At 36.5% G+C, this 23525-nt stretch overlaps 6 protein-coding genes and 1 long non-coding RNA gene across 8 annotated transcripts; 3 read left to right on the top strand and 4 right to left on the bottom strand.

The window, feature by feature from the left end:
* Window positions 1-906: 906 nt before the first annotated feature.
* Window positions 907-2760, bottom strand: LOC105680166 (skin secretory protein xP2-like). The gene is made up of 3 exons (XM_067360436.1): window positions 2607-2760; window positions 2111-2526; window positions 907-1409 (listed from the first exon to the last, which is right to left on the bottom strand). Exons 1-3 carry the CDS (start codon window positions 2680-2682, stop codon window positions 1116-1118), a joined length of 786 nt encoding a protein of 261 aa, XP_067216537.1. The 5' UTR covers window positions 2683-2760; the 3' UTR covers window positions 907-1115.
* Window positions 2761-3886: 1126 nt separating this feature from the next.
* LOC105669242 (uncharacterized) lies at window positions 3887-8796 on the top strand. Of its 2 annotated transcripts, none has more exons than XM_067360327.1 (5): window positions 3887-4083; window positions 4496-4589; window positions 4683-4784; window positions 4985-5059; window positions 7170-8796. In XM_067360327.1, the coding sequence occupies exons 2-5, from the start codon at window positions 4502-4504 to the stop codon at window positions 7874-7876; spliced, it is 972 nt and encodes a 323-aa protein (XP_067216428.1). In that variant the 5' UTR covers window positions 3887-4083; window positions 4496-4501; the 3' UTR covers window positions 7877-8796. The 2 variants fall into 2 exon arrangements, with proteins under 2 accessions (XP_067216428.1, XP_012217524.2); XM_012362101.2 differs by having other exon boundaries at window positions 3887-4360.
* LOC137001450 (uncharacterized) lies at window positions 4849-5847 on the bottom strand. The gene is made up of 2 exons (XR_010891460.1): window positions 5106-5847; window positions 4849-5041 (listed from the first exon to the last, which is right to left on the bottom strand). It is a non-coding gene; the product is annotated as an uncharacterized lncRNA (long non-coding RNA).
* LOC137001449 (putative nuclease HARBI1) lies at window positions 5883-9803 on the bottom strand. The gene is made up of 3 exons (XM_067360326.1): window positions 9257-9803; window positions 8809-9054; window positions 5883-7108 (listed from the first exon to the last, which is right to left on the bottom strand). The coding sequence occupies exons 1-3, from the start codon at window positions 9482-9484 to the stop codon at window positions 6542-6544; spliced, it is 1041 nt and encodes a 346-aa protein (XP_067216427.1). The 5' UTR covers window positions 9485-9803; the 3' UTR covers window positions 5883-6541.
* A 5362-nt stretch (window positions 9804-15165) lies between these two features.
* On the bottom strand, window positions 15166-16957 carry LOC137001495 (uncharacterized). Its single transcript, XM_067360463.1, has one exon. It carries the CDS (start codon window positions 16033-16035, stop codon window positions 15205-15207), a length of 831 nt encoding a protein of 276 aa, XP_067216564.1. The 5' UTR covers window positions 16036-16957; the 3' UTR covers window positions 15166-15204.
* Window positions 16958-17277: 320 nt separating this feature from the next.
* On the top strand, window positions 17278-17947 carry LOC137001496 (histone H3.v1-like). The gene is made up of 3 exons (XM_067360464.1): window positions 17278-17395; window positions 17486-17608; window positions 17688-17947. Exons 1-3 carry the CDS (start codon window positions 17278-17280, stop codon window positions 17945-17947), a joined length of 501 nt encoding a protein of 166 aa, XP_067216565.1.
* Window positions 17948-20808: 2861 nt separating this feature from the next.
* On the top strand, window positions 20809-22569 carry LOC137001549 (uncharacterized). The gene has a single exon (XM_067360605.1). The coding sequence runs from the start codon at window positions 20851-20853 to the stop codon at window positions 22378-22380; it is 1530 nt and encodes a 509-aa protein (XP_067216706.1). The 5' UTR covers window positions 20809-20850; the 3' UTR covers window positions 22381-22569.
* The last annotated feature ends 956 nt before the right edge of the window (window positions 22570-23525 follow it).

Genomic DNA, 23525 nt, shown 5'->3' with positions numbered 1-23525 from the left:
ATTTTTGCATTTTAATGCAAAATATATATAAATGCAATATACATACAAATACATAGATGTACATACATGTACATACAAATACATAGATGTACATACACACATTGGAATACATGTACAATAATTTTTTATTCATTCGTAAAAAAATTATTGAAAAAAAAAATTTTTTTATACATAACAAAATAAATGTTAATACATATAATGAATGAAATTTTATAAAATATATATTTTATAAATATATATTATAAATTTTATAAAATCTAATTTTATAAAACATATTTATTATATAAAAATACAAATTATAGGTCTAACTTCTATTTAATCGCATTATTTTGTATACATAGTGTAAAATATATCTTTTGTTTGCAGCAAATAAACTATAAGACAAAAATTGCGCATGGTGCAAAAAAGAAATATTTGATAATCAAACCAAAAAACCAAAAAACCAAAAAACCAAAAAACCAAAAAACCAAAATAAGCACAATTTATGCGATTAAAAAGATTATAGACCTATATTACATTTCAAAGAAACAAAGAAATAAAAAATACTTTTTATTACTAAGAGCAAACGGATGTCTCTGATTTATAAAACCAAACGCAGCAAAAATAAACCAAAGTAACCAAAAAACCAAAATAACTACAATTAATGCGATGAAAAAGATTAGACCTACATTACATTTCAAAGAAACAAAGAAATAAAAATTACTTTTTATTTAAAATAAATAATGACAAACAAGCTTCAGAGCCACAGCTAGTTAGACATGCTCTATTTATTACTTTATATCACATAATTAATTAGACGTTTCGATGTGGTCATCTTCAGTACAATACTTAAAACTATCTTGTAAAACATATTACAATAATTTAATCCTATAACCGGTTAAATGTTTCAAAAGAAACGGTTATAGGATTAAATTATTGTAATATGTTTTACAAGATAGTTTTAAGTATTGTACTGAAGATGACCACATCCGAATGGTCGAAACGTCTAATTAATTGTTATGTGATATAAAGTAATTAATAGAGCATGTCTAACTAGCTGTGGCTCTGAAGCTTGTTTGTCATTTATTTTGAACAATTCGAGTCGAAAAATTGTAATATCTTTACTTGTTACTTGGTTACCAATAATACGATGAACCGTATCCATTATACGGCTGATTGTACGCAGAGCCGTACGATGGATGATGGCACGGCGGCGGACACGGCGGCGGACACGGCGGCGGACACGGTGGAGGATATGCTGGATATGCTGGATATGCTGATGGAGCATATCTGCACGGATGCCAATAAGGTGCCACTGCTGCTGATGATGGTGGTGGTGGTGGTGGTGGTTGTGGTGGTGCTTCCTGTTTGAAACCCTGTCCTCTTTTCTGCACCGTGCGTAATTTTTTACGTATCAGATTATTAATTCGCTGTAAACAGAAGATAAACTCAATTAGAGATTCTATATTTATTAAATCAGAGCTCGGAATTATTTCATCATTTTAGCTAAATCTTGCGGTTGATGCCTTGTTTTCTCTACTTACCGCGCACGCCGCAGCCGCAGCCGCAGCCAGCACCGCTCCTAACGCTCGGCGGTGCTGGCCCAAGCAACTGCGGTATGTGCGATAAGGAGAGAAAAGGAGGCATCAATTGCAAAATTCTGCTAAAATGCTTAAATAATTCCGAGCTCTGCATTAAGTAATTGTGCATGCGTGCCTATGACTCTCCCTCCCTCCCCCCCTCTCTCTCTCTCGCTCGCTCTCTCACTCTCTCGCTCGCTCTCTCGTTCTCTCGCTCGTTCTTTCGCTCGCTTGCTCGTTCTCTCGTTCGTTCGCTCGCTCGTTCTCTCGTTCGTTCGCTCGCTCGTTCTCTCGTTCGTTCTCTCGTTCGTTCGCTCGCTCGTTCGCTCGCTCGTTCTCTCGCTCGTTCTCTCGTTCGTTCGCTCGCTCGTTCTCTCGTTCGTTCGCTCGTTCGTTCGCTCGCTCGTTCTCTCGTTCGTTCTCTCGCTCGCTCGCTCGCTCGCTCTCTTGTTCTCTCGCTCGCATTCATTTTTATACACTTCACTCGCACGCATGCATGCACGCACATACACTCACGCACATACGATATTAAAAGTTTTCTTATAACTTACTTTTTCTAATGCGTTTCTTCCCATTGGTTGAAGAGGTTGTCGGCCGAACGCCTGAGCCGGTGTCTCAAAGAAGACCTCAGCCGGTGCTTGGACGGGCGCCTGAGCCGGTGCCTGGACGGGCGCCTGAGCCGGTGCCTGGACGGGTCCCTGGACGGGCGCCTGAGCCGGTGCCTGGACGGGTCCCTGGACGGGCGCCTGAGCCGGTGCCTGGACGGGTCCCTGGACGGACACCTGAACCGGTGCCTGGACGAGCGCCGGTGCCTGGACGAGCGCCGGTGCCTGGACGAGCGCCGGTGCCTGGACGGGCGCCGGTGCCTGGACGGGCGCCTGAGCCGGCACGTGGACCGGTTCCAACGCACGTGCTGATCCACGTGCCGGCGATATCATGGGCGATGAGAAATGGCCCTCAGTTTTACCTGCAAAAAAATTTAATTATACATGATATTAAATTAATATGTATATTATATATATATATATATGTTTTATTCCTACTTACTTCTTCGCACGTTACGACTTTCCATCCCAATGGCGTCGTTAGAACTGAGCGGGAAGGACACTCGCACTAACAACATCGCGGTAGGAGAGGCACGCAACAAGCGAGAATCGCGTCACGCGTCCTTACGCTCAGCCAATCGATTCGGTATAAGCGAGTAAATATCGTTTGTCTCGCTTTCACCAACGCTTCCAAACATCAGCCGACAACAGCGTACGATAAATGCTAAAAAGCAAGCGTTTCTAAGGCGAATTTCTTTTAATAGCTTTGCAAAATTAATAGATAAATTTTTTATGTTGAAATAAAGAAAAAATGAGATTAAACAATTAAATTGTAACAATACATTATATTTTCGTGCGCGATTTTCTCTTCTAGCCTACTTTCACAATTTTTCTATTACTTTTTACTCCCTTGTTCTCATTCTTTTGCTTTTCGCATATTCAGTCGCTCTTTTGCACGTTTAGTAAATCACTCGTGTTCTTTCGCTTGTTCGCATTATTTTACCTGACACTTAGGTAAATACTTGCAATGATAATATAATGATATCAAGTTTGATGCTAATCTTGCTTCTTTTTTATTTGTATGTAGTATCACATATACAAGAAACTTCATTATACAATATTATTAATTCTATGCAAAAACATTTATCTATATTTTAGTAAAAATTAATAATAAAAAATAATACCATAACATTATTGCAAGCATTTACCAAAATATCAGATGACTAAATGCAAAAAAGTGAGAGAATTACAGTGATTTGCTAAATGTGCAAACGAGCAAATAAACATGCCAGAATAAAAAGAAATGAGAACGAACAAGTAAAAAAATATATAAAATTGTGTACATAGAGCAAAGGAGATGACCACGTTAAAGAAATGTTATGTACTTCATTGTTTCAACTCATTATTTTTTTACTAAAACAGGAAAAAATTTGGCTATTGCAAAGATATTTAAAAAAATTTGCTTGTACTAAGTACCTACAATTAATTACGAAGTAAAAATATTATCAAATATAATATTATAAAATATTACGTATAATATAATTATTTAATAGTATTATAACATTACTTATGTTTTTCAAACATAAAACATTTTGTTTTATGGACTTTATAAGTACGAATTTAATTTTATTATGCAAAATTATGACAGCAAGTTACATTCCAGTCGTGTTCCCGTTTTTGGGGCACCGCACAATACTGTATCCGTTACTGAATTTAAAAAGACAGTAGCGCGGATAAACATGTATTGTTCTTGCACAGCGTGAGTGATTGCAACCGATTGGGTGCATCCAGCACCGCAATCGCTCAGTGAGCGCTCAATAGCCGCTAACTACGCTCTCTAGATTTGTGTACTGTATGCAAGCGCTCCTTAAGTCGCTCATCGTGAGCGGTCGCCATATTTGAGAGCGTAATTTTATGTCGCTCACTATCGCTCACTCGGCTCACTGCTTATTATTCCCGCTTCGCCTTGTCAATAAAAGGTTATAAGACAGTATAATGATAGGTTATTTATTTACAATTGTTACTTACATGGGAATTTTCGTCTTTCTTTATAAATTTCCGCGTTCCAGGACGTAATATTAACACTTTTTATGGAAAATAATCTTTTCTTTATAGTTTGCTACAGAGGTTCTCGAAGTAACCTTTCTCCGAGAACTTCTTTAGAAAAACTATAAAGAAACGATTATTTTCCATAAAAAGTGTGATATTACGTCCTGGAAAACGCGAAAATTTATAAAGAAAGACGAAAATTCCCATGTAAGTAACAATTGTAAATAAATAACCTACAACCTAGCTATTATATGTACTCATTATCCTTACTTATTATTACATACATAAATGGATATTATAGATTAGTGTAATAGTGTGTAATAATAAAATATTTGTTTATAGAAAAAAATGGCTTTCATAGAAAGTCAATATCTTATTGAAGGTGTTATCTACAATATAGTAGAGACAGCTGATATACATGAAAAGTTACGAAAGGGTAAGTTAAATATATAATTTAATTAAATCAATTTATTAAAATCTAAAAATGCTAATTGAATATATACTAAACATAAATTATGTATTTATATAGATGCTACTTTTGCATCGCAGTATATAGATGGACATTCTGCGCAATTAGAATTTCAACCGCAAAGGACTTCAATAGGAAGGACTGTAATAGGAAACAAAAATGGTAAATAAAAGCATAATTCTAAACTTGAATATAATTAAGAGACAATTAAGTAGATAATATAAAATATTATATACATATACTTTATTTGTACTTATAAATATACCTATAAGTAAAGCGTAGTTTTTGTTTTACATCTGCTTTTACATGGTTGTATAACTTTAATGTATACATAAAATAATTTTTTATTATGTATTATGTAGATTCTAATGTGGTATATGTGCATGATGCCTCTTCGCAATTAGAGTTCCAGTCACCATCTGCAGAAAAAGAAAATGGTAAGTAAAATTATCTTATAAAAATATCTTTATAAAAATATCTTACCTAATTTGTCATGGGCCTATAAGTCATACATTTTTTTATAACATTTCTGCGATATTATTTCTTTTTTCATAACCGCTATCGATTATATTTCTTATTGCTTCGTTTCCTTGATCATTTTCATCTTCTATTGCAACATTTTCAATATCGTTTTCATCTTCTACCAGGAGTGTAAGTTGAAGTTTGCCGGTTTTTACAGTAGGTGTTGCTAGCAGGATGTAGGCATTTCTATGATTTGTTATATACACGATTGTTTTCTATTGACATTAACCTTCAAAAACACCTAAGTCTCATTCTGTCAAAATAATAGCGTCATAGTCGTTTAAATCAATGAATATGTCGAGTTTCGTTCCAAATAAAGAGCATTTGCGGCATTCGTTGCTTTTCTTATTTCATCAAAAGAAAAAAGCAGCTGAAGCACATTGTTTGCTAGTAGAAACTTATGGTGAACATGCTCCAGTGATTAGAACATGTGAGACATGGTTTCGTTAATTTAAAAGTGGAGATTTCGATTTGAAAGACAATAAACATCCTGGTGCAGTGAAAAGGTTTGAAGACGAGGATTTGCAGGTGTTGTTGGATGAAGACCCAACTCAATCACAACAAATATTGGCAGAAAAACTTAATGTGTCCCGAGTAGCAATTTGCCAACGTTTAAAAGCCATGGGAAAAATCCAGAAGTATGGAAAATGGGTGCCACACGCATTGAACGACAGGCAAATGGAACATCGAAAAACCATTTGTGAAATGCTGCTTCAGCGGTTCGAAAGGAAGTCTTTTTTGCATCGGATTGTCACGGGTGACGAGAAGTGGATTTTTTTTGAGAACCCGAAGCGAAAAAGATCATGGCTTTCACCTGGTGAAGCCGCTCCATCCACTGCAAAACCCAATCGCTTTGGCCGTAAGACAATGCTCTGTGTTTGGTGGGACCAGGATGGTGTGGTGTACCACGAACTATTAAAACCTGGTGAAACGGTAAATACGGATCGCTACCGACAACAAATGATCAATTTGAATCATGCGTTGATCGTTAAACGACCGGAATGGGCCCGAAGACATGGCAAAGTTATTTTGCAATATGACAACGCACCGTCTCATACCGCTAGATCCGTGAAGGACACATTAAAAGCACTTAATTGGGAAATATTATCGCACCCGCCGTACTCTCCAGACCTCGCCCCGTCCGACTTCCACCTTTTCGCATCGATGGGGCACTCACTTGCTGAGCAGCACTTCGTCAATTTTGAAGAAGTTGAAAAATGGCTCGTCGAATGGTTTTCCTCGAAAGAGAAAAAGTTTTTTTGGAATGGTATCCATAATTTGCCTGAAAGATGGACGAAATGTGTAGAATCAAATGGTCAATACTTTGAATAAAAATATTTTGAGATTCCCTTGAAAATTATGTGTTTTTTTTAACGAAAAAACCGGCAAACTTCAACTTACACTCCTGGTATTTCATCTAAATAATCATCACAATCACCTTCTTCTGTTAATATAAGATTATGCAAGATGCATGCGGATGCAATTGCATAGTTAATTAGGTCTAAGTTATACATTTCCAAATATTTTAATTTCCTAAATTTTCCTTTTAACAATGCAAAAGCTCGTTCAATTGTAGATCGAATAGAACTTAATTTTTTATTATATCTGCTTTGTCTTTCGGTTAAGTGACCATTATCTTTATATGGTACTATTAAAAATCGACTTAACGGGTAAGCTGCATCGCCAATTATATGATTTGTGTTCGGAATTAAATTTTGATACATTATATTCTGGAAAAGAGGACTATTTCGGTAAACTCGCGCGTCGTGACATCTTCCTGGCACACCTATGTGCACATCTATAAATCTTCTTTTATTGTCACATACGGCTTGTAAAATGACACTATGGAAAGCTTTTCTGTTATAATAATCTGTCGGATTGTTATATGGTTGCATTATCGGAATGTGGCAACCATCAATAACGCCAATCACTCCTGGTATTCCACGAGAACGATATTCAAAATCCTACCAAAACAAAACACGAAATTATGATACTTGACCTAATATTTAAATCTTTTCTTTTTAGATGACAGTTTTACATGGACACAAGATGCAGTTCGATTATTGTTAACAGAATATGAAAAGAGAAAAGAAAAATTTCGAAATCCTACAATCAAAAAGAAAATGTTATGGAGCGAAATAAAAAATATATTCGATAAACATGGGTATAAAATAAGTACTGACAGTTTAGATAAAAAATTTCGAAATTTAAAAAAAACTTATTTAAAAATTCACGATAACAATAAGAAAACAAGTACCGGAAGAGGTACGGTAACATGGGAGTATTATGATAACTTTTGCAACATATTTAATCATGATAAAACTATTTCAATGGATAATACATTAAGCAGTATGAGAGTTATTACAGAAAATGATAAAACAATAAACCCGGAAATATTAGATTTATCTGTCGACTTAAATGAACCTGCAGTTACTGATATGTTAGTAACTGCAAATTCCTTTGAGTCGACAGACGAAGACAATCCAACAACTTCATGTAGTACTCCCAATAGCACAACTGGTCAAAATATTAAAAGTGCTAAAATTGAAAGATTGAAAGAACGAGGAAAGAAACGAAATTATGATGTCTTTCGAAAAGACTTAGTAGCAATAGGAAAAGAAAAACTTCAAGAATCAAAAAAATTGCGTGAATCAGTAGATACTATGATAACTGTTCAAAAAGAACGTAACAAAATTTTCTCCGAATTAACAGAATATTTGAAAAACAAATAATGAAAATCTTTCATTGTTTTTCAAATATTCTGGTAAATCAGGTTTATTTTCATGTTTCGTTCATTTTTTACTTTAAAATCATTTATTGTAAATGTTTATTAAAAATATATTTTATTTTTTGTTTAATTATGAAAAGTGCTGTGATTGATGAAAAGTGATATAACGCCAATTTAGTTTTAACTGCCAAAAAGTTTTGTTTTCTTTTTCAATATGGCTACAACACATTTAGTTTTTTGAAAAAATAGCATAATTTCTTTAATTCATGTAGTCATGTAATCTAAGTTTTTTAACTGCCAAAAAGTTTTGTTTTCTTTTTCAATATGGCTACAACACATTTAGTTTTTTGAAAAAATAGCATGATTTCTTTAATTCATGTAGTCATGTAATCTAAGTTTTTTAACTGCCAAAAAGTTTTGTTTTCTTTTTCAATATGGCTACAACACATTTAGTTTTGTGAAAAAATAGCATGATTTCTTTAATTCATGTAGTCATGTAATCTAAGTATAGATGAGTCATAATACATAAATTAAATTGATACACTTTACATTTACGAGTTTATTTTTAAGAGAAACGAAAAAATGTACATTTTTTAAATTTTAATACACTTTACTATAAGTTCTTTTGTTATAAAAACACTACTATATATATTTGTTATAAATACTAATGCAAATAAATTATTTAATTCCTTTATATTTTTTGTTGTACCTGCCATCCCAAAATGTATGTATATGTAAAAATTATTTTAACAATAATACGAATTTTTCCTGATAATTTGTTTTTCATATGCTTTCTTTTAATATTTAAAAATATACTTTATTCAATTTAGATATGAAATATAGATAAAATATATATGAATTAGAATGATAATGCTATCCTTTAAAATTTATTTTATTTTTTGATAATATAATTTTGTAATATAATTATATACTTACATCTATAATGTTTTGCACATTTGCTGCATTTGGCCATTTTATGTATGTACCCAATAATGAAGCCAATGTTTTTATAATATTTTGAAAACAAAAATGTGCTGTGCTAGCAGACATTCCAAATCTATCTCCAACTGCGAGAAATGATTCTGCTTTTGCCAAAATCCATACAGTTAATGCAACTTGTTTGTCTAAAGGTACCACATAATATTCTTTTTCCATGTGTTGTCCGATTACATTTATAAGAAGCTATAAATTATAAATATTTATATAAATAATTATACATAATTAATACATTAATTTAATACGATTTATTCAATTATTTTTTAAATCTATAAAAAATTGTAATGCAATACTATAACTATACTATTATATATTATTGTTCTGTTATCAAAATACAAAAACTACATTCACTATACGTTAATGTAAAATCATAATTGTTTTTACTTACCTCCATTGTTCTGCGTGTCATCCGAAAATGTGCATGGAAATCGCTTAATGAATATTGTGGAATTGTTATTTCATAATAATTTTCATTTCGTACATGCAATGTTTTAATCTCTGCTTCTAATAAATTATCTTCGAATAAGTCTTGAAAATCCTCGATGATTTGTATAATGTTTTCATGTTCATCACTATCATGTTCAAACATAAGCGTAACAATATTTTGTCGATCCATTATTATTTTTAAATCAAAAAATATAATTTTGCTTTTAACTTTTATCTATCTGTCATAAAATAGGTTATATAGTTGTATGACGTCTAAAAGCTGTGAGCATGTATCCAGTACATGAAAAGCTGCTCATCGAGCGCTCACGAATAGCCGCTACTTAGCCGCTCAGTGAGCGGTTGCCGTACTGGATGCACCCATTGTCTCGATGCTGTAGAAAGTGTGTTAGTAGTTATATACGTTTTGAGTGATTTTTGTGTCATATATACAAGATGGGGAGATATTTGCAGAGAGGCAAATTAGTTCCCAGCTTACGCAGATTATCGTTAAAAAAAGGATATAAAAAAAGGTAAGATTATAATTTTTAATAATTTACAAGAATTGCTTCAGCATCAATTAATACTTTTTATTTATTACTCTATAAAGTGTGAAAAAAATTATAGAACAATGTTATATTAATTATTAATTTCTCTGTTTGTATGACAAAACGATTTTGAAGCAATTTTGATATGTTTATATGTTTTTTATTACAATAGGTCAAAGCTTCAGAGTGGAAACTTATTTTATAATTTTTCAAAAATTGATATATATCTATTTTTTTACATATATATGTATTTACAGCTTTCTTGAGACTATCATAAATTTTGTACTTTTACAGAAGATGGTTTAATTATCATTGTTAAAATATTGTTCCAAAAATACATGCACACAATACATGTATCTGCTTATCTAATTACTTGATTCACTTCTATTGTATACCATAAAATAACTTTTTACTTGTTTATCATAAGATGTTCTCATCTTTAAAACAATTTTATTGTGATTAAAGTATAGAATGATGTTTTGTCAAAAAATAAAATATATTATAGAAAAAGTAATATAGTATATTATTGTTACTATTACTCAGTCAAGTGACATGATATTTTTTTCTTTATTTTAATTATTGACTGTGTATTTTTACTATTGTTAAATTGAAGATGAAAAACAAGTTTCGTCTCTGAAGTGTTGAAATACTGTTACATTATTAAATCTGTTCAGCCATTATTTCATTTGTAGTGCATGTTCTTATAACAGATCTTAAACTATTTTCGAAATAATAGCATTTTAAAAAAATAATTTTCTGATACCATTTGGAACATGTTCCAATATCAGTTATAAAAACATGCAATAATTTTTGTATTTAAAAATTGAATATACACGGCGTCCCATTTTAACTGTTGCATAAAAATATCTTGTACATGACAAATTTGGGTGGAAAATGTTTCACATTAAAGTTGTTTGATTCGAATAGGAGAAAAAAATAAGGATATTATTTTTATGTTGGATGGAGGCGCTTTGAACCTATGTGAACTTAGCACCCGTTTAATGTTACAAGGGTAAGGTGGCCAAAAATGGAATAACGAAATATTTTTTACTAACATTTCACATAATTTTACATTAACTTGATTTCATTACATGAAATATCTAGTATATTCACTTATTATTCACTAAAATTCATTTATTTTAATATTTACTTTCCAATAATCTTACCTGTACACTTTTATTCGCAAAACAATGAGAGGAATCAATTCGTGTGAAAAAAACACAGTTGTCTAACAAATATGCAACTAAAATATTATTACTTTTTTCTTTTCATAAATAACAATGTTTTCTTTCACACGAATTGATTCCTCTCCTTATTTTGTGCATAAAAGTATTTTGGTAAGATTATTTAAAAATTAATATTGAACGAGACATTAAATACTTTATTATGTTAAATTGAAGTATAAAATATTTCGTACACAATTCTATTTTTTGCCACCCTACTCTTATAACATTTAATACCGAATATTGCAAGGAATAGATTAATAACAACTAATTAGGATGATCTCCATTTAAAAAGGACCTTTCAATCTCGGAAGCGTCTCCATCCAAAGTGAACATAATGTCCCCATTTTTTCTTTCCCTTCAAACCAAAGTACTTTTATGTGAAACATTTTCCATAAAAATATGTTATTTACATGATATTTCGATGCCAAAGTTAAAACGAGACACTCTGTATAAAACAATAAACAAAATAAAAATAACAGTTATTTATGGAATAAATATCATTTTACAGAAAAATGTTTTATACTAAAGTCATAGGATTACAAAAGATCTATATAGTGATCTTATCAGTTTGACCTTGAGTGGAGGCGCTTCGGAGATTTGAAAGTTATCTTAATTTTTTTAAACAGAAGTATCCTAATTTTGTAATAGAAATTAATTCTTTGCGATATTCGGCGTAAGATTGAATATTTTATGAGATATTTTATACTTTAATTAGACATTATATTACAAAAACTATAAAATATCTCGTTAAATAATAATTTTTCAATTATCTTTCCTTAACACTTTTATGCACAAAATAATGAGAGGAATCGACTAATGTAAAAAAACATAGTTGTCTTAAAAAAAAATATGTTGCTAAAATGATCAATCATATAATATTTTTCTTAAAGATAACAATGTGTCTTTTTGACATCAATCTATCTCTTTCATTATTTTGTGCATAAAAGTGTTGAAGTAAGATAATTAAAAAATAAATATTTAACGAGATATTTTATAGTTTATGTAAAATTATGTAAAATAAAAATATAAAATATCTCGTAAGGTATTCAATTTTCGGCTATACTACTTCTATAACTTTTTACGCCGAATATTGCAAGAAATCGATTTGTATAAACAAATTTGGGTAGTCCTATTTAAAAAAATGAAGATGACCTTCAAATCTCCGAAGCGCCTCCACTGAAAGTATACATCTGTGAAGTTGACTTCCCATTTTTTAAAATTGAAAAAAATTATTAGAATTCTGGATGCCCCCTGAAGAGTTCTAGAGTTCTCAGATCATTATGTAAAAAATCCAAATTTTTTTATAGTTCTGAGTAGATTTCAAATAATTCTATAGTTGTAGATAAGTTTCAAAAATAGTTCTGCTCGAAATACTACGTAAATTAAATTTGAAATTCTCGACTTAGAAAACGAAAAATAGCGAGAACTCATTCAATTTTGATTTTAGCGTTTCGAGTGTTAATAATTATCGTTAGAACTCATGAGGGGCTATACAGAACTCTCAACAGAACTGCCGGTTACCGAGAAAACATTTTTTTTCTGTAGGAGAAATTTTTCGAATCCGAAACTTCAACCATCGAGAACTTTTTTATTTTGCCTCTTAGCGCTTCGAGTGTTAATAATTATCGTTAGAACTCTTCGGGGGGCGTCCAGAACTCTCAACAAAACTGCCGGTTATCGAGAAAAATTTTTGTTAGAAATTTTTCTAATTAGAAAAAATTTTTCTCGGTAACTGGCAGTTCTGTTGAGAGTTCTGTATAGCCCCTCACGAGTTCTAACGATAATTATTAACACTCGAAGCGCTCAGAGGCAAAATAAAAAAGTTATCGATGGTTGAAGTTTCGGATTCGACAAATTTCTAAGTCCTACAGAAAATAAAATTTTTTCTCGGTAACCGGCAGTTCTGTTGAGAGTTCTGGACGCCTCCCGAAGAGTTCTAACGATAATTATTAACACTCGAAGCGCTCAGAGGCGAAATAAAAAAGTTCTCGATGGTTGAAGTTTCGGATTCGAAAAATTTCTAAGTCCTACAAAAAAAAAATTTTCTCTCGGTTACCGGCAGTTCTGTTGAAAGTTCTGTATAGCCCCTCACGAGTTCTAACGATTATTCTGAAGACTCGAAACGCTAAAATCAAAATTGAATGAGTTCTCGCTATTTTTCGTTTTCTAAGTCGAGAATTTCAAATTTAATTTACGTAGTATTTCGAGCAGAACTATTTTTGAAACTTATCTACAACTATAGAATTATTTAAAATGTACTCAGAACTATAAAAAAATTTGGATTTTTTACATAATGGGGGGCGTCGTGAAGTTAGCCCCCCGATTTTCTAATTGGTGTTTTCTTTACTTTAAATGGCAGAACTCTTTCTAAAATGGTCTGAGAACTCTAGAACTCTTCAGGGGGCATCCAGAATTCTAATAATTTTTTTCAATTTTGAAAAATGGGGGCCAACTTCACAGAGGTGATAAAACTGAACAGATCAGTATATAGATTATTTAAAACCCTAAAACTTTTGTACAAAACATTTTCCCGTCAAATAAATTATCTTCGAGATATTTTATCGAAACTTTAAGCACACTCAATAAAATGTTTTTAATATAACTTTTAATAAAATATGATATACATGATAGCAATCTTTTCTTTATTTATCTTTTTAAAACTGAAAAATTAACACATTTACATAGATTGATTATTGTTATGTAAATAATTTTTTATATTACTTAATAGTACATAGTGTTAATTATAATTTATAAAGCCAGAGGCGGTTTTCTCGTGGACTGGCAATATAGAATTAGATAAGCCAGAGGCGGTTTTCTCGTGGACTGGCAATATAGAATAAGATAAGCCAGAGGCGGTTTTCTCGTGGACTGGCAATATAGAATAAGATAAGCCAGAGTAGTATGTTGGCAGGTATGGGCCGTCACAACAAACCCCCACCACCTACCCCGTCTAGGCCCCTCGCGGTGGGTCTGGCGCCAAAACATTCCCCCACTCCTCTCTGACGGGATGGGAAAAAAAGATGGCGGCTACGGGTAAACAAGATGGCGGAAATTTTTATTTTTCCGAATTGAGAAAATCCAAACCGGGTTCGAACCTGGATCGCTGGGTTTCTAGTCCTGGTCCTAGTCCGCATGGCTACCTATAGATCAAATGAAATAAGTCGTAGGGTCGTATTTATAGCTATGGGGCCTGGCAGGTATGGGACCTGGCAGGTATGGGGTACCAAAACAAACGACGTCACACAGTCGCCTCTAGTCCGTGAAGGGAAGGGACGTATTTATGGTGGAGCCGCGTCTACATAAGGTACCCCGGACTCTCAGGCAGGTATGGGGCATCAAAACAAACGACGTCACACAGTCGCCTCTAGTCCGTGAAGGGAAGGGACGTATTTATGGTGGAGCCGCGTCTACATGAGGTACCCCGGACTCTCTGGCAGGTATGGGACGTCAAAACAAACGACGTCACACAGTCGCCTCGCGAAGGGTCGTATTTATGGTGGGGCCGCGTCTACATGAGGTACCCCGTACTCTCTGGCAGGTATGGGGCATCAAAACAAACGACGTCACACAGTCGCCTCGTGAAGGAGCGTATTTATGGTGGGGCCGCGTCTATATGAGGTACCCCGGACTCTCTGGCAGGTATGGGAAATGTAAACAAACATCGCCAAGGTGTCGAGCGGGGGATGATAGAACTACGACCTGCGAGCGGGCAAGTATGGGAGAACAAAAGAACGACGGAGTCAAACGGTGGATTCTGCTAGACCGATATTCGACGAGATGACGACTAAGGGGGTGCAAACGGTATAGAGCGTGCGCCGGTATAGCGAACAAAAGAACGCAGCGACGAATGATCGGACGACTTTTAGTCTGATATTCGGCATGCTGGTTAAGGTGGCAGCGATATCTCGTGAACGGAATGAGCCACCCCGCGGATTGAGCGCGCTGTAAGGATTGTCGAGTGCAGGAACATGCGAAAAGAGGAAGGAAACAAACACGAGAAATGGAATACAAAATCGTTTATTTGGAATTTTTTCTTAAAAATACATAATTGAACTGACAAAATAAAGTTTATACATTTTATGATTTTCAATAGAATCAAATTTAATTATAAATGATAAAAGTATACATTAATGTATGAATTACAATTTTCGTTGAAATCTAATTATATGTACAATTTGATCGAAGTAAAGAGCAATTAATTCTAAAAATACAATTTCAAATTGATCGTCGAGAAATGTTAAATCTTTTAGTTGCGTACGTACATTAGTTTGTATTTCGCGACAATTAGATTTGAACGCGAGTTTTATAATATCGTTTTCGATATAACCCACGATAGGTAGTCTTATTTGTATTTCATTAATAAGATATTTAGCGCAATCATTGGCACTAGTGGTGATTATATTCAGTCGATTCAAATTAGCGTTTACACATTCGAGTATATTTTCTAGTCCCAGAAAACTAGCTCTCTGCATTGCTATAGCGAGCGAATAAGTCCAGCGTTTCTTTGGAGCATGAATTTCTTCTTTAGTCGTGGTATTTTCCAAAGGTTGAACTTCTTGTCCGTTTTCTCGATATGTCAATAACAAAGCTCTTGCTCCATAAGCAGTGGTGAAATTTATAATTATCTTGTTGATAATAATCGAGTTTGCCGTAATACTATTTCCATTTAAGTAATCCGACATTTGCTTCATATTTTCTTGAAATTTTTGCCATTCCGCCATGTTGAAGCAAATACCATCGGCTCCCTTGGATGAAAATTTAACGAAAGGTTGGAAATCAAACTCGTCGCTGTTAATTGAAGTTTGCAGCCCAACATGAATTTTCTTCGTATAAGAAAAATTCAATCCATATGTTGTAGATAATAGCATGCAATTCTGCACAATTTTTTCGGTGATGTCGCATCTTGCTTCGGAAGTGTCGCTGCACTTTGTCGGTTTTTCGGATTTCACAATTTCCCGGCGTTTATCCATGACACTGATTTTTATACGCAGACGCAAAACGAAAACACGAAAACTGAAACTTGTTCGCTGTTGATCTTGCAGGTTCGAATGCTAGGAGACGAATGAGAAAAATGTTACAATCTTCCGCGTAATAGAAAATCGGAAAAACGGTGGGGGAAATTTGAACACATAAACTTTTAAGCACTATGATTGGTCGCAAAGGCGAAGCATTGACAAATATTACTTTTCCGAATTCCCACGAAAATTCTACTAGATAAAAGAAAGTTTCGATTTTCATGTCGCGACATGTTACGGAATAAATTTTCATGATTTTACAACGGAAAAATTTTTGCACTCTATTGTGGTTTTTACTACGTGATTGTTATATAGAGGATTATTCTTATTCAAACAACAGAATTTCCACCCGTTGCGTAGTATTTCTTAACAAGTTAAGCGTCGTCGGAATTTTTACTACGTGTTCAATACTATAGGATTATTCTTATCCCGATTCGATTATTTGTTATTTTTATTTTTTCCGAGGCGCCTCGCTCTCCTATCTTGAAGTACCGTTCGTTGAATAATAGGATTATCGTGAAAAGTACGAGCGAAACGTTGTACGACGAAAGGACCTGGACCGTTGTCCGGTTTCAAAGGAAGTGTAATAAAAATATTTGAAAACAAACAATGCTTTTTTCCTAAATTTTCTCAAGGTGGGGAAAACTGGTATAAAACGGGAAGACGCTAAAAAATCGCACAGTTTCACATTTTCTCGCGCATTCGGGATCATAGCGATCTGTATTTCCGTCTTCGTGTGATTTCACCGCGTATCGAAGCCACGTTGAATTAAAAATGTCTAGTTTGCGGGAAATTATCGAATCGTGTTTGCGATTGACGCGTAGTTTAAACGGGCTCTGCATCGATAATTATTTATCGTCGTTATCCGACAACGACGATAATAATTGTGTTGTATTCGCAAAGTTTGCGGGTGCGTGCCCTACCGCGGTGCTCGCGGTTTTATTCCGTTTGGGGCATTTCTCGATTTACCTCCAGCTTTTGATTATTGCCGGCGAAATAATCGAGATGAGACGTGTGTTTAACGACAACGAAGAAGAGGATGCGGGAGGCTATATCGCCGGCCTGCTGAATTACTATCGTGGTGCGGTAAAAAATGGTAAGTTTCTATTTTTTATTATGAATATTTAAAACAAAATTTAAAAAAATTAAAATCATTATTTTTTAGGAACGCTACAATGTCACGAGCCGAAAAAAGTTATGGTGGTGGAGGGTGTGGTGCGTAGCGAGCGTCAAAATTATGTCGAAGAGCGAGCTACTCAACGCCGCGGGGTAAGACGACGACGAGACGATACCTCGCCTGAGGCTGGACCTTCGTGTAAGTAATAGACCTTCGTAAAAGTAATTTATATGAAATAACAGCATTGATTTAATATTAGGAAATTTTTCAAAAAATTTAATGTTTTAGCTCGCGCGCGAATTATTCTTACGCCGGAGCTTGTCGATCTTGTGAGCAACGAATCGACGAGTCAGTCGGCTCCTCGCGAAGTGAGCTCGTTCGATGAGGAGGAAATATTCAGTCCTTTGTACAGTAAGTGATAAAAAAAGTTATCTTAGCAGAAGCATAAAATAACTAAAAAATTTGAAAAATTAATAACGTAAATTTTTAGATAACGACCGTCAACAGAGTGTAATATTACCCGAGGCTGACGACGAAGAGGAAGAGCAGGAGGAAGAGCAGGAGGAGGAGGAGGAAGAGGAAGAGCAGGAAGACGAAGAAGAAGAGCAGGAGGAGGAAGAGCAGGAAGAGGAATTACAGGAGAGGAATTATGAAGGAGAGGATGAACAAAGCCACGACGGATGGGGTGACAGAGGTAAGAAAGATTGCAAATTTTTACAGTTGCTTTTATGCTCGAATTTTATTTTTTAAACATTAAAATTAAACATTAAAATTTTCACAGGATACAGTCCCCCTGTGATTTCTTACTCTCCCGATTACAATTATCAAACGAGGGTGTAAAATAAAAAAGAAGAAAATCTAGAGGTGAGCTGATTTAACACTTTTTCGATTTTTATTGCAAATAAAATTCGAGCATGAAGATATAAAATATATTTTATCAAATTTTTAATTAATTCGCTAATTTTTTAATTTTGACTTTTGCAGTTCAAACAGGTGGCGGTAGAGAAGAAGAAGAGTCGGAGGAAACTCGGTCGGGCGTGGAATCGACTGGCGAAACCGACGAAAGAGCGCCGCAGGAAGAGGAAAGAACGGAGGAGGAGGAAACGAGGCGAGCGGAGGATATCGATGCAGCATCGGCGGCGGAAAGGAATAATAATCAGGTCGGCGATAATTTTAATTATATAGAATTAGTATCGGAAAACACGCGTAGATTTAGAAATTTCGGGATAGAGGGTAGAGAAGCTAGATTCCGTATACTTCCGTTTCCCGAGGGAGGAGGGGAGGTTTACACGCGATTGGAAAACGCGTTTCGCGAAATTCACTCTTACGCGATATTTTCATGCGTACCGGGAGATTATGTTGGATTGTCTTTCGACTCTCCGGCTCTTTCTCACGGCCCCGCTGGAATATCGTTCCGTCCGGCGAACGATTTGACTCCCGAGAACATTTGGAATCTCGTGAGTTTATTAGCTCAAAGTTCAGGGGGGTTAAACGTAGCGCAAAAGTTTAATATTCGCGTTTTTCGTATTACCCCTCCCACGGGACGTGGATATAACGCTCTAGATATTGTTGGTAAACGTTCGATTTTAACAATAAACAACAACGATAATCTGTGTTTTCCTCGCGCGCTCGTGACGGCACAGATTTATAACGAGCGTGGAAATGTGCGTACGGGCGAGTTGCATGCGAGATGGAACGCGGTGAGAAAACGAAATTCGTCGTTGCAACGCGAACTCGCCGTCGAGTTGACGAAAAAAGTCGGTATCGCGATTCCGGAAGTCGGCTGCGGAATTAGGGAAATTGAACATTTCCAACAATATTTAGCCGCGGAAAATGTCGCGATAATAGTTTACAATTCCGACACTTTTGGTCGCGGGGGTAAACCGTTATTCGACGGAACAGCGGTGCTAGCCTCTCTACATCGAGAACCTATATCTCGATTAAATATTTTATTTGTCGCCGAATCGCGTCATTATAGCGTGATTTTAAATTTAAGAGCCGCTGCTGGAAGTAGAGGGTATTGCATTCCGTGCAACGTAGCTTATCGCAGTGACGCGAAAGGGCATCGATGCTCTAATAAATGCCCGCGTTGTAACATGGTTCCAACTTGCGAGAGATTCGAACATGAGCGAATACGCTGCACGGAATGTAATCGCGAATTTTTTAATCGCGCGTGCCTCGAGCGTCATCGCGCGCAAAAATCGTACGACGGGCATTCGCTTCAAAGCGTTTGTAGCGTTATACGATTTTGCGGCGAGTGCGGTCGTGTAATCGAACGAAAGAAACAGCACGAATGCGGCGCGGCTTTCTGTTTCACGTGTCGTTCTCACCAACCGCTAAATCATTATTGCTGCATGATGCCGATCAATCGAGCTTCGAGTAGCATCGTGGGTCGCTCTTCGGAAGAGCATTTCGAAGATCAAAATGAGGATGAACACGAGTCGAAAACAGAAAACCGCTCCGCATTCGTGTTTTACGATTTCGAAACACGACAGGATGAAACGCTTCGAGGTACCGCTAATGTAAAAATTCACGTGCCCACTCTCTGCGTCGCGCAGCAGATTTGCGAATCGTGCGCGGAAATAGAAGATATGTCGGTGCGGTGTCGTTGGTGCGGTATCCGCGAATTTACATTTCGTCACGATCCTGTTAAAGAATTTGTAAATTTCGCGACGCGTCCGACGACATATTTTAAAAAAATAATTTGTATTGCTCATAACGCAAAATCGTTCGACGCGCAATTTATCCTCCGATATTTAGTAGAAAGCGGTATTTCGACAGAACCTCGTGTAATTTTGAGCGGTACTAAAATCATAGTACTAACGGTAGGAAATACGAAATTTATCGACAGTGTTAATTATATGCCGATGCGGTTATCCGAATTACCAAAGGCTTTCGGGCTGGCGAATACTTTGGATAAAGGCGTCTTTCTGCATTTATTTAACACGCTCGATAATCAATTTCATGTAGGACCGTTGCCGGGCGTCGAGTATTACTCTCCGGAAACTATGAATACGAAAGAACGCGAACAGTTTTTAGCATGGCACGACGAGTTAACCCGGGCGAATTATATTTTTGATTTTCAACTCGAGATATCGCGCTATTGTCGCAACGACGTGGATATTCTTAGACGAGCGTGCATGGCTTTTAGGAAAATTTTCCTGAGGCGCGGAAAAGTGTGCCCGTTCGAGGAATGTACAACAATCGCTTCCACGTGTATGAGGGTTTTTAGAAAAAACTTTCTGCGTGAAAGCGAGATTGGTATAATTCCACCGGGTGGGTACAGACACGCGAATACGCAATCGCGCAAAGCACTGCGTTGGCTGGTGTGGATGGAGCGAGAGCTCGGACATCCTATTATTCACGCAGGGCGTACCCGCGAATATCGCGTACTCGACGGCACACTCGTCGACGGATATTACGAATCGTTAGAAAACGGCGTAACGCGACATCACGTGTTTCAATTTTACGGATGTTTTTGGCACGGTTGCCCGTCGTGCTTTAGAATCAACCGCGACAGTAACCTCTCCGTAAACAGTGAACGTAGGGATACGATCGATTTGCGTTATGAGCATACAATCGCAACGACATATCGTCTTAGAAAACGCGGATACACGGTGACGGAGAAATGGGAGTGCGATTTCGATCGTGCGATGGCTGTAAATAGCGTAATGCGGGAATATTTACAGCACCATCGAATGGTTGAAAACGAACCGCTCAATCCGCGCGATGCGTTTTACGGCGGCCGTACGGGGAATGTCGCGACTCGATATGAAATTACGGGTACAGAGAAGATACGATACATCGATGTATGTTCTCTGTATCCGTATGTTTTAAAAACGGGTACTTTTCCGATCGGACATCCCACGGTGTATGTCGGGGAGGAATGTTCGGTGCTAATCGGAGAAGGCCCGAATTACAATTTCGACTCCGTCGAAGGCCTCGTACGTTGCAAGGTACTCGCACCGCGCGATGTCTTTCACCCCGTGTTACCGTATCGCGTACGCGGAAAATTGTTATTCGCGTTGTGCCGCAGTTGCTGCGAAACATTTTCACGCGAAGATTGTACACACAGGCCTTCCGAACGTGAATTTACGGGTACATGGGTATCGTGCGAATTGCGCAAAGCGCTTGAAAAAGGTTATTTCGTGTCGGAGGTTAGCGAGATTTGGCAGTACAACGCAACACGCTACGATCACGGTACGCGGCAGGGTGGGTTATTCGCCGAATATATTAATACATTTTTAAAATTAAAACAAGAAGCCAGCGGGTGGCCGAGTGAATGTACCGATGACGAGGCTAAAGAACGATATCTTCGCGATTACGAGGAAACCGAAGGTATCGTTCTCGAAAGTAACAATATCGCGAAAAATTCGGGATTACGTTCGGTCGCGAAGTTGTGTTTAAATTCTTTTTGGGGGAAATTCGGCCAACGACCCAACCTAACGAATACCGAAATCGTAAAAACTCAGCAACGATTAGCGAGTTTGCTCACAAGCCCCAAACATGAAATAACCGAAATACTGCCGGTAAACGAAGATGCGATGTATGTTTCATGGCGACTGCGGGAAGAGGCCGACGTTCCCTCGCCTCTTACCAACGTCGTTTTAGCGGCGTACACGACGGCGCTAGCGCGATTAGTGTTGTATAAATATTTAGAACGCTTAGATCGACGCGTTTTATATTACGATACCGATTCTTGCATTTATGTAAGCAGCGATGATCCTTCCGAATACGAGCCGCGTACGGGTAATTTTTTGGGCGATATGACGAACGAACTCGAAAGCTATGGGTCCGGTAGTTACATCGAGGCGTTTGTATCCGGTGGCCCGAAATTTTATGCTTACGTTGTTCGCACACCGGAAGGACTCACGCACGAAGTTTGCAAAGTAAAAGGTATAACCCTAAACTTTGCAAACTCATGCTTAGTCAATTTTAATAGTATAAGAGAATTAATATTGCAAAAAGAGCGAGAGGGACGAGAAGAGGAAAGTGAAGAAGAAGAAGAAGAAGAAGGAAAGTCACATAGAACATCGATAAATCTACGTTTCAGAGCAATTCGGCGTACGGCTTTTCACGAGTTAATAACTCGCGACGAAGTGAAAGCTTGTACTCCTGTGCTATTGAAACGTAGATTTATCAATAGTCGTTGTTCCGTTCCTTACGGTTACGCGATTCGATAATTTTTACAGAATTGTTCTTTCGCTGTCGACGGTTAGCGTGTGTTTTCCGACTTTATATAAATAGCTTTAAGTAGATTTATAAATTTTTGTAAAAGTATAAATAAAAAATTTTTTTATTTAATTTAAGAAAATATTGCTAGTTTTAAAATGTAAAATGTATAATTGTATAAAAACCATGTAAAAACTATAAAAAATTTAAGAAATAAAAACGAATATTTTTATTTTTCTCAAATCATGTACTTTTATTCGTAAAAATAAATGTTTTCTCGCATAATTTTTCTTAAAGATTTTTCTTCCTCCTAACTTACTTTCCCGTATAAAACCCTCATTTTTTCCGAGAAAAAAAAGCGTTTCATCGCGCGAAGTAGCGTTTCCACTCTTGGACGCTGGCGCGAGCAATTTCGGTGGTTGCGCTTGTCCAGCGTCTCCGCGGACCGAATCAGCTTGTTCGAGTCCGCGAGTTGTACGCTAGCGCGGTTGCGCTTGTCCAGCGTCTCCGCGGACCGAATCAGCTTGTTCGAGTCCGCGAGTTGTACGCTAGCGCGAGCAAGCGGTCGCCGCCGCCGCCGCCGCCGCCGCCGCCGCCGCCGCCGCCGTCAGTGGGCAGTAAGCTTATCGCGTCATAGTGTTTCGCTGATTTTTTTCGTTTATGAAGGCGCGAGCGAACGGCGAAGAGTTCATTTCGCAAGATGGACATACGCTGGAAACATCCTTGGACGTCTATCGTCAGCGGTCCCACTGGATGCGGCAAAACGGTCTTTGTAAAAACTTTTCTCAAATATCTATCCGAAATGGCCGATGTTTCTTTCCAAAGAGTTTTATTTTATTACGCCGAATGGCAGGATGCTTATCGACAACTTCAATACGCGTTTGAGAAAAAAGAAAGGAACGCTGCGGGAAAAATAAAGAAAAATGCAATCGAGTTTCGCGAGGGGTTGCCACAAGCGCATGATTATTCCCACGATCCTCTCACACCAAAGTTGGTGATAATCGACGATCTTATGAGAGAATCATCCTCGTGCGACGTCATCGTGGATCTTTTTACAAAGGGTAGTCACCATAAGAATCTCAGCGTTATACTTATCACGCAAAATCTATTTCACCAGGGACGCTGTCAGCGCGACATATCGCTTAATACCAATTAC

This window comes from Linepithema humile, chromosome 8 (assembly GCF_040581485.1).
Source record: "Linepithema humile isolate Giens D197 chromosome 8, Lhum_UNIL_v1.0, whole genome shotgun sequence".
Lineage (NCBI taxonomy): Eukaryota > Metazoa > Arthropoda > Insecta > Hymenoptera > Formicidae > Linepithema > Linepithema humile.
The sequence above is the reverse complement of the archived record's forward strand: the minus strand, read 5'-3'. Positions and strand labels throughout refer to the sequence as shown.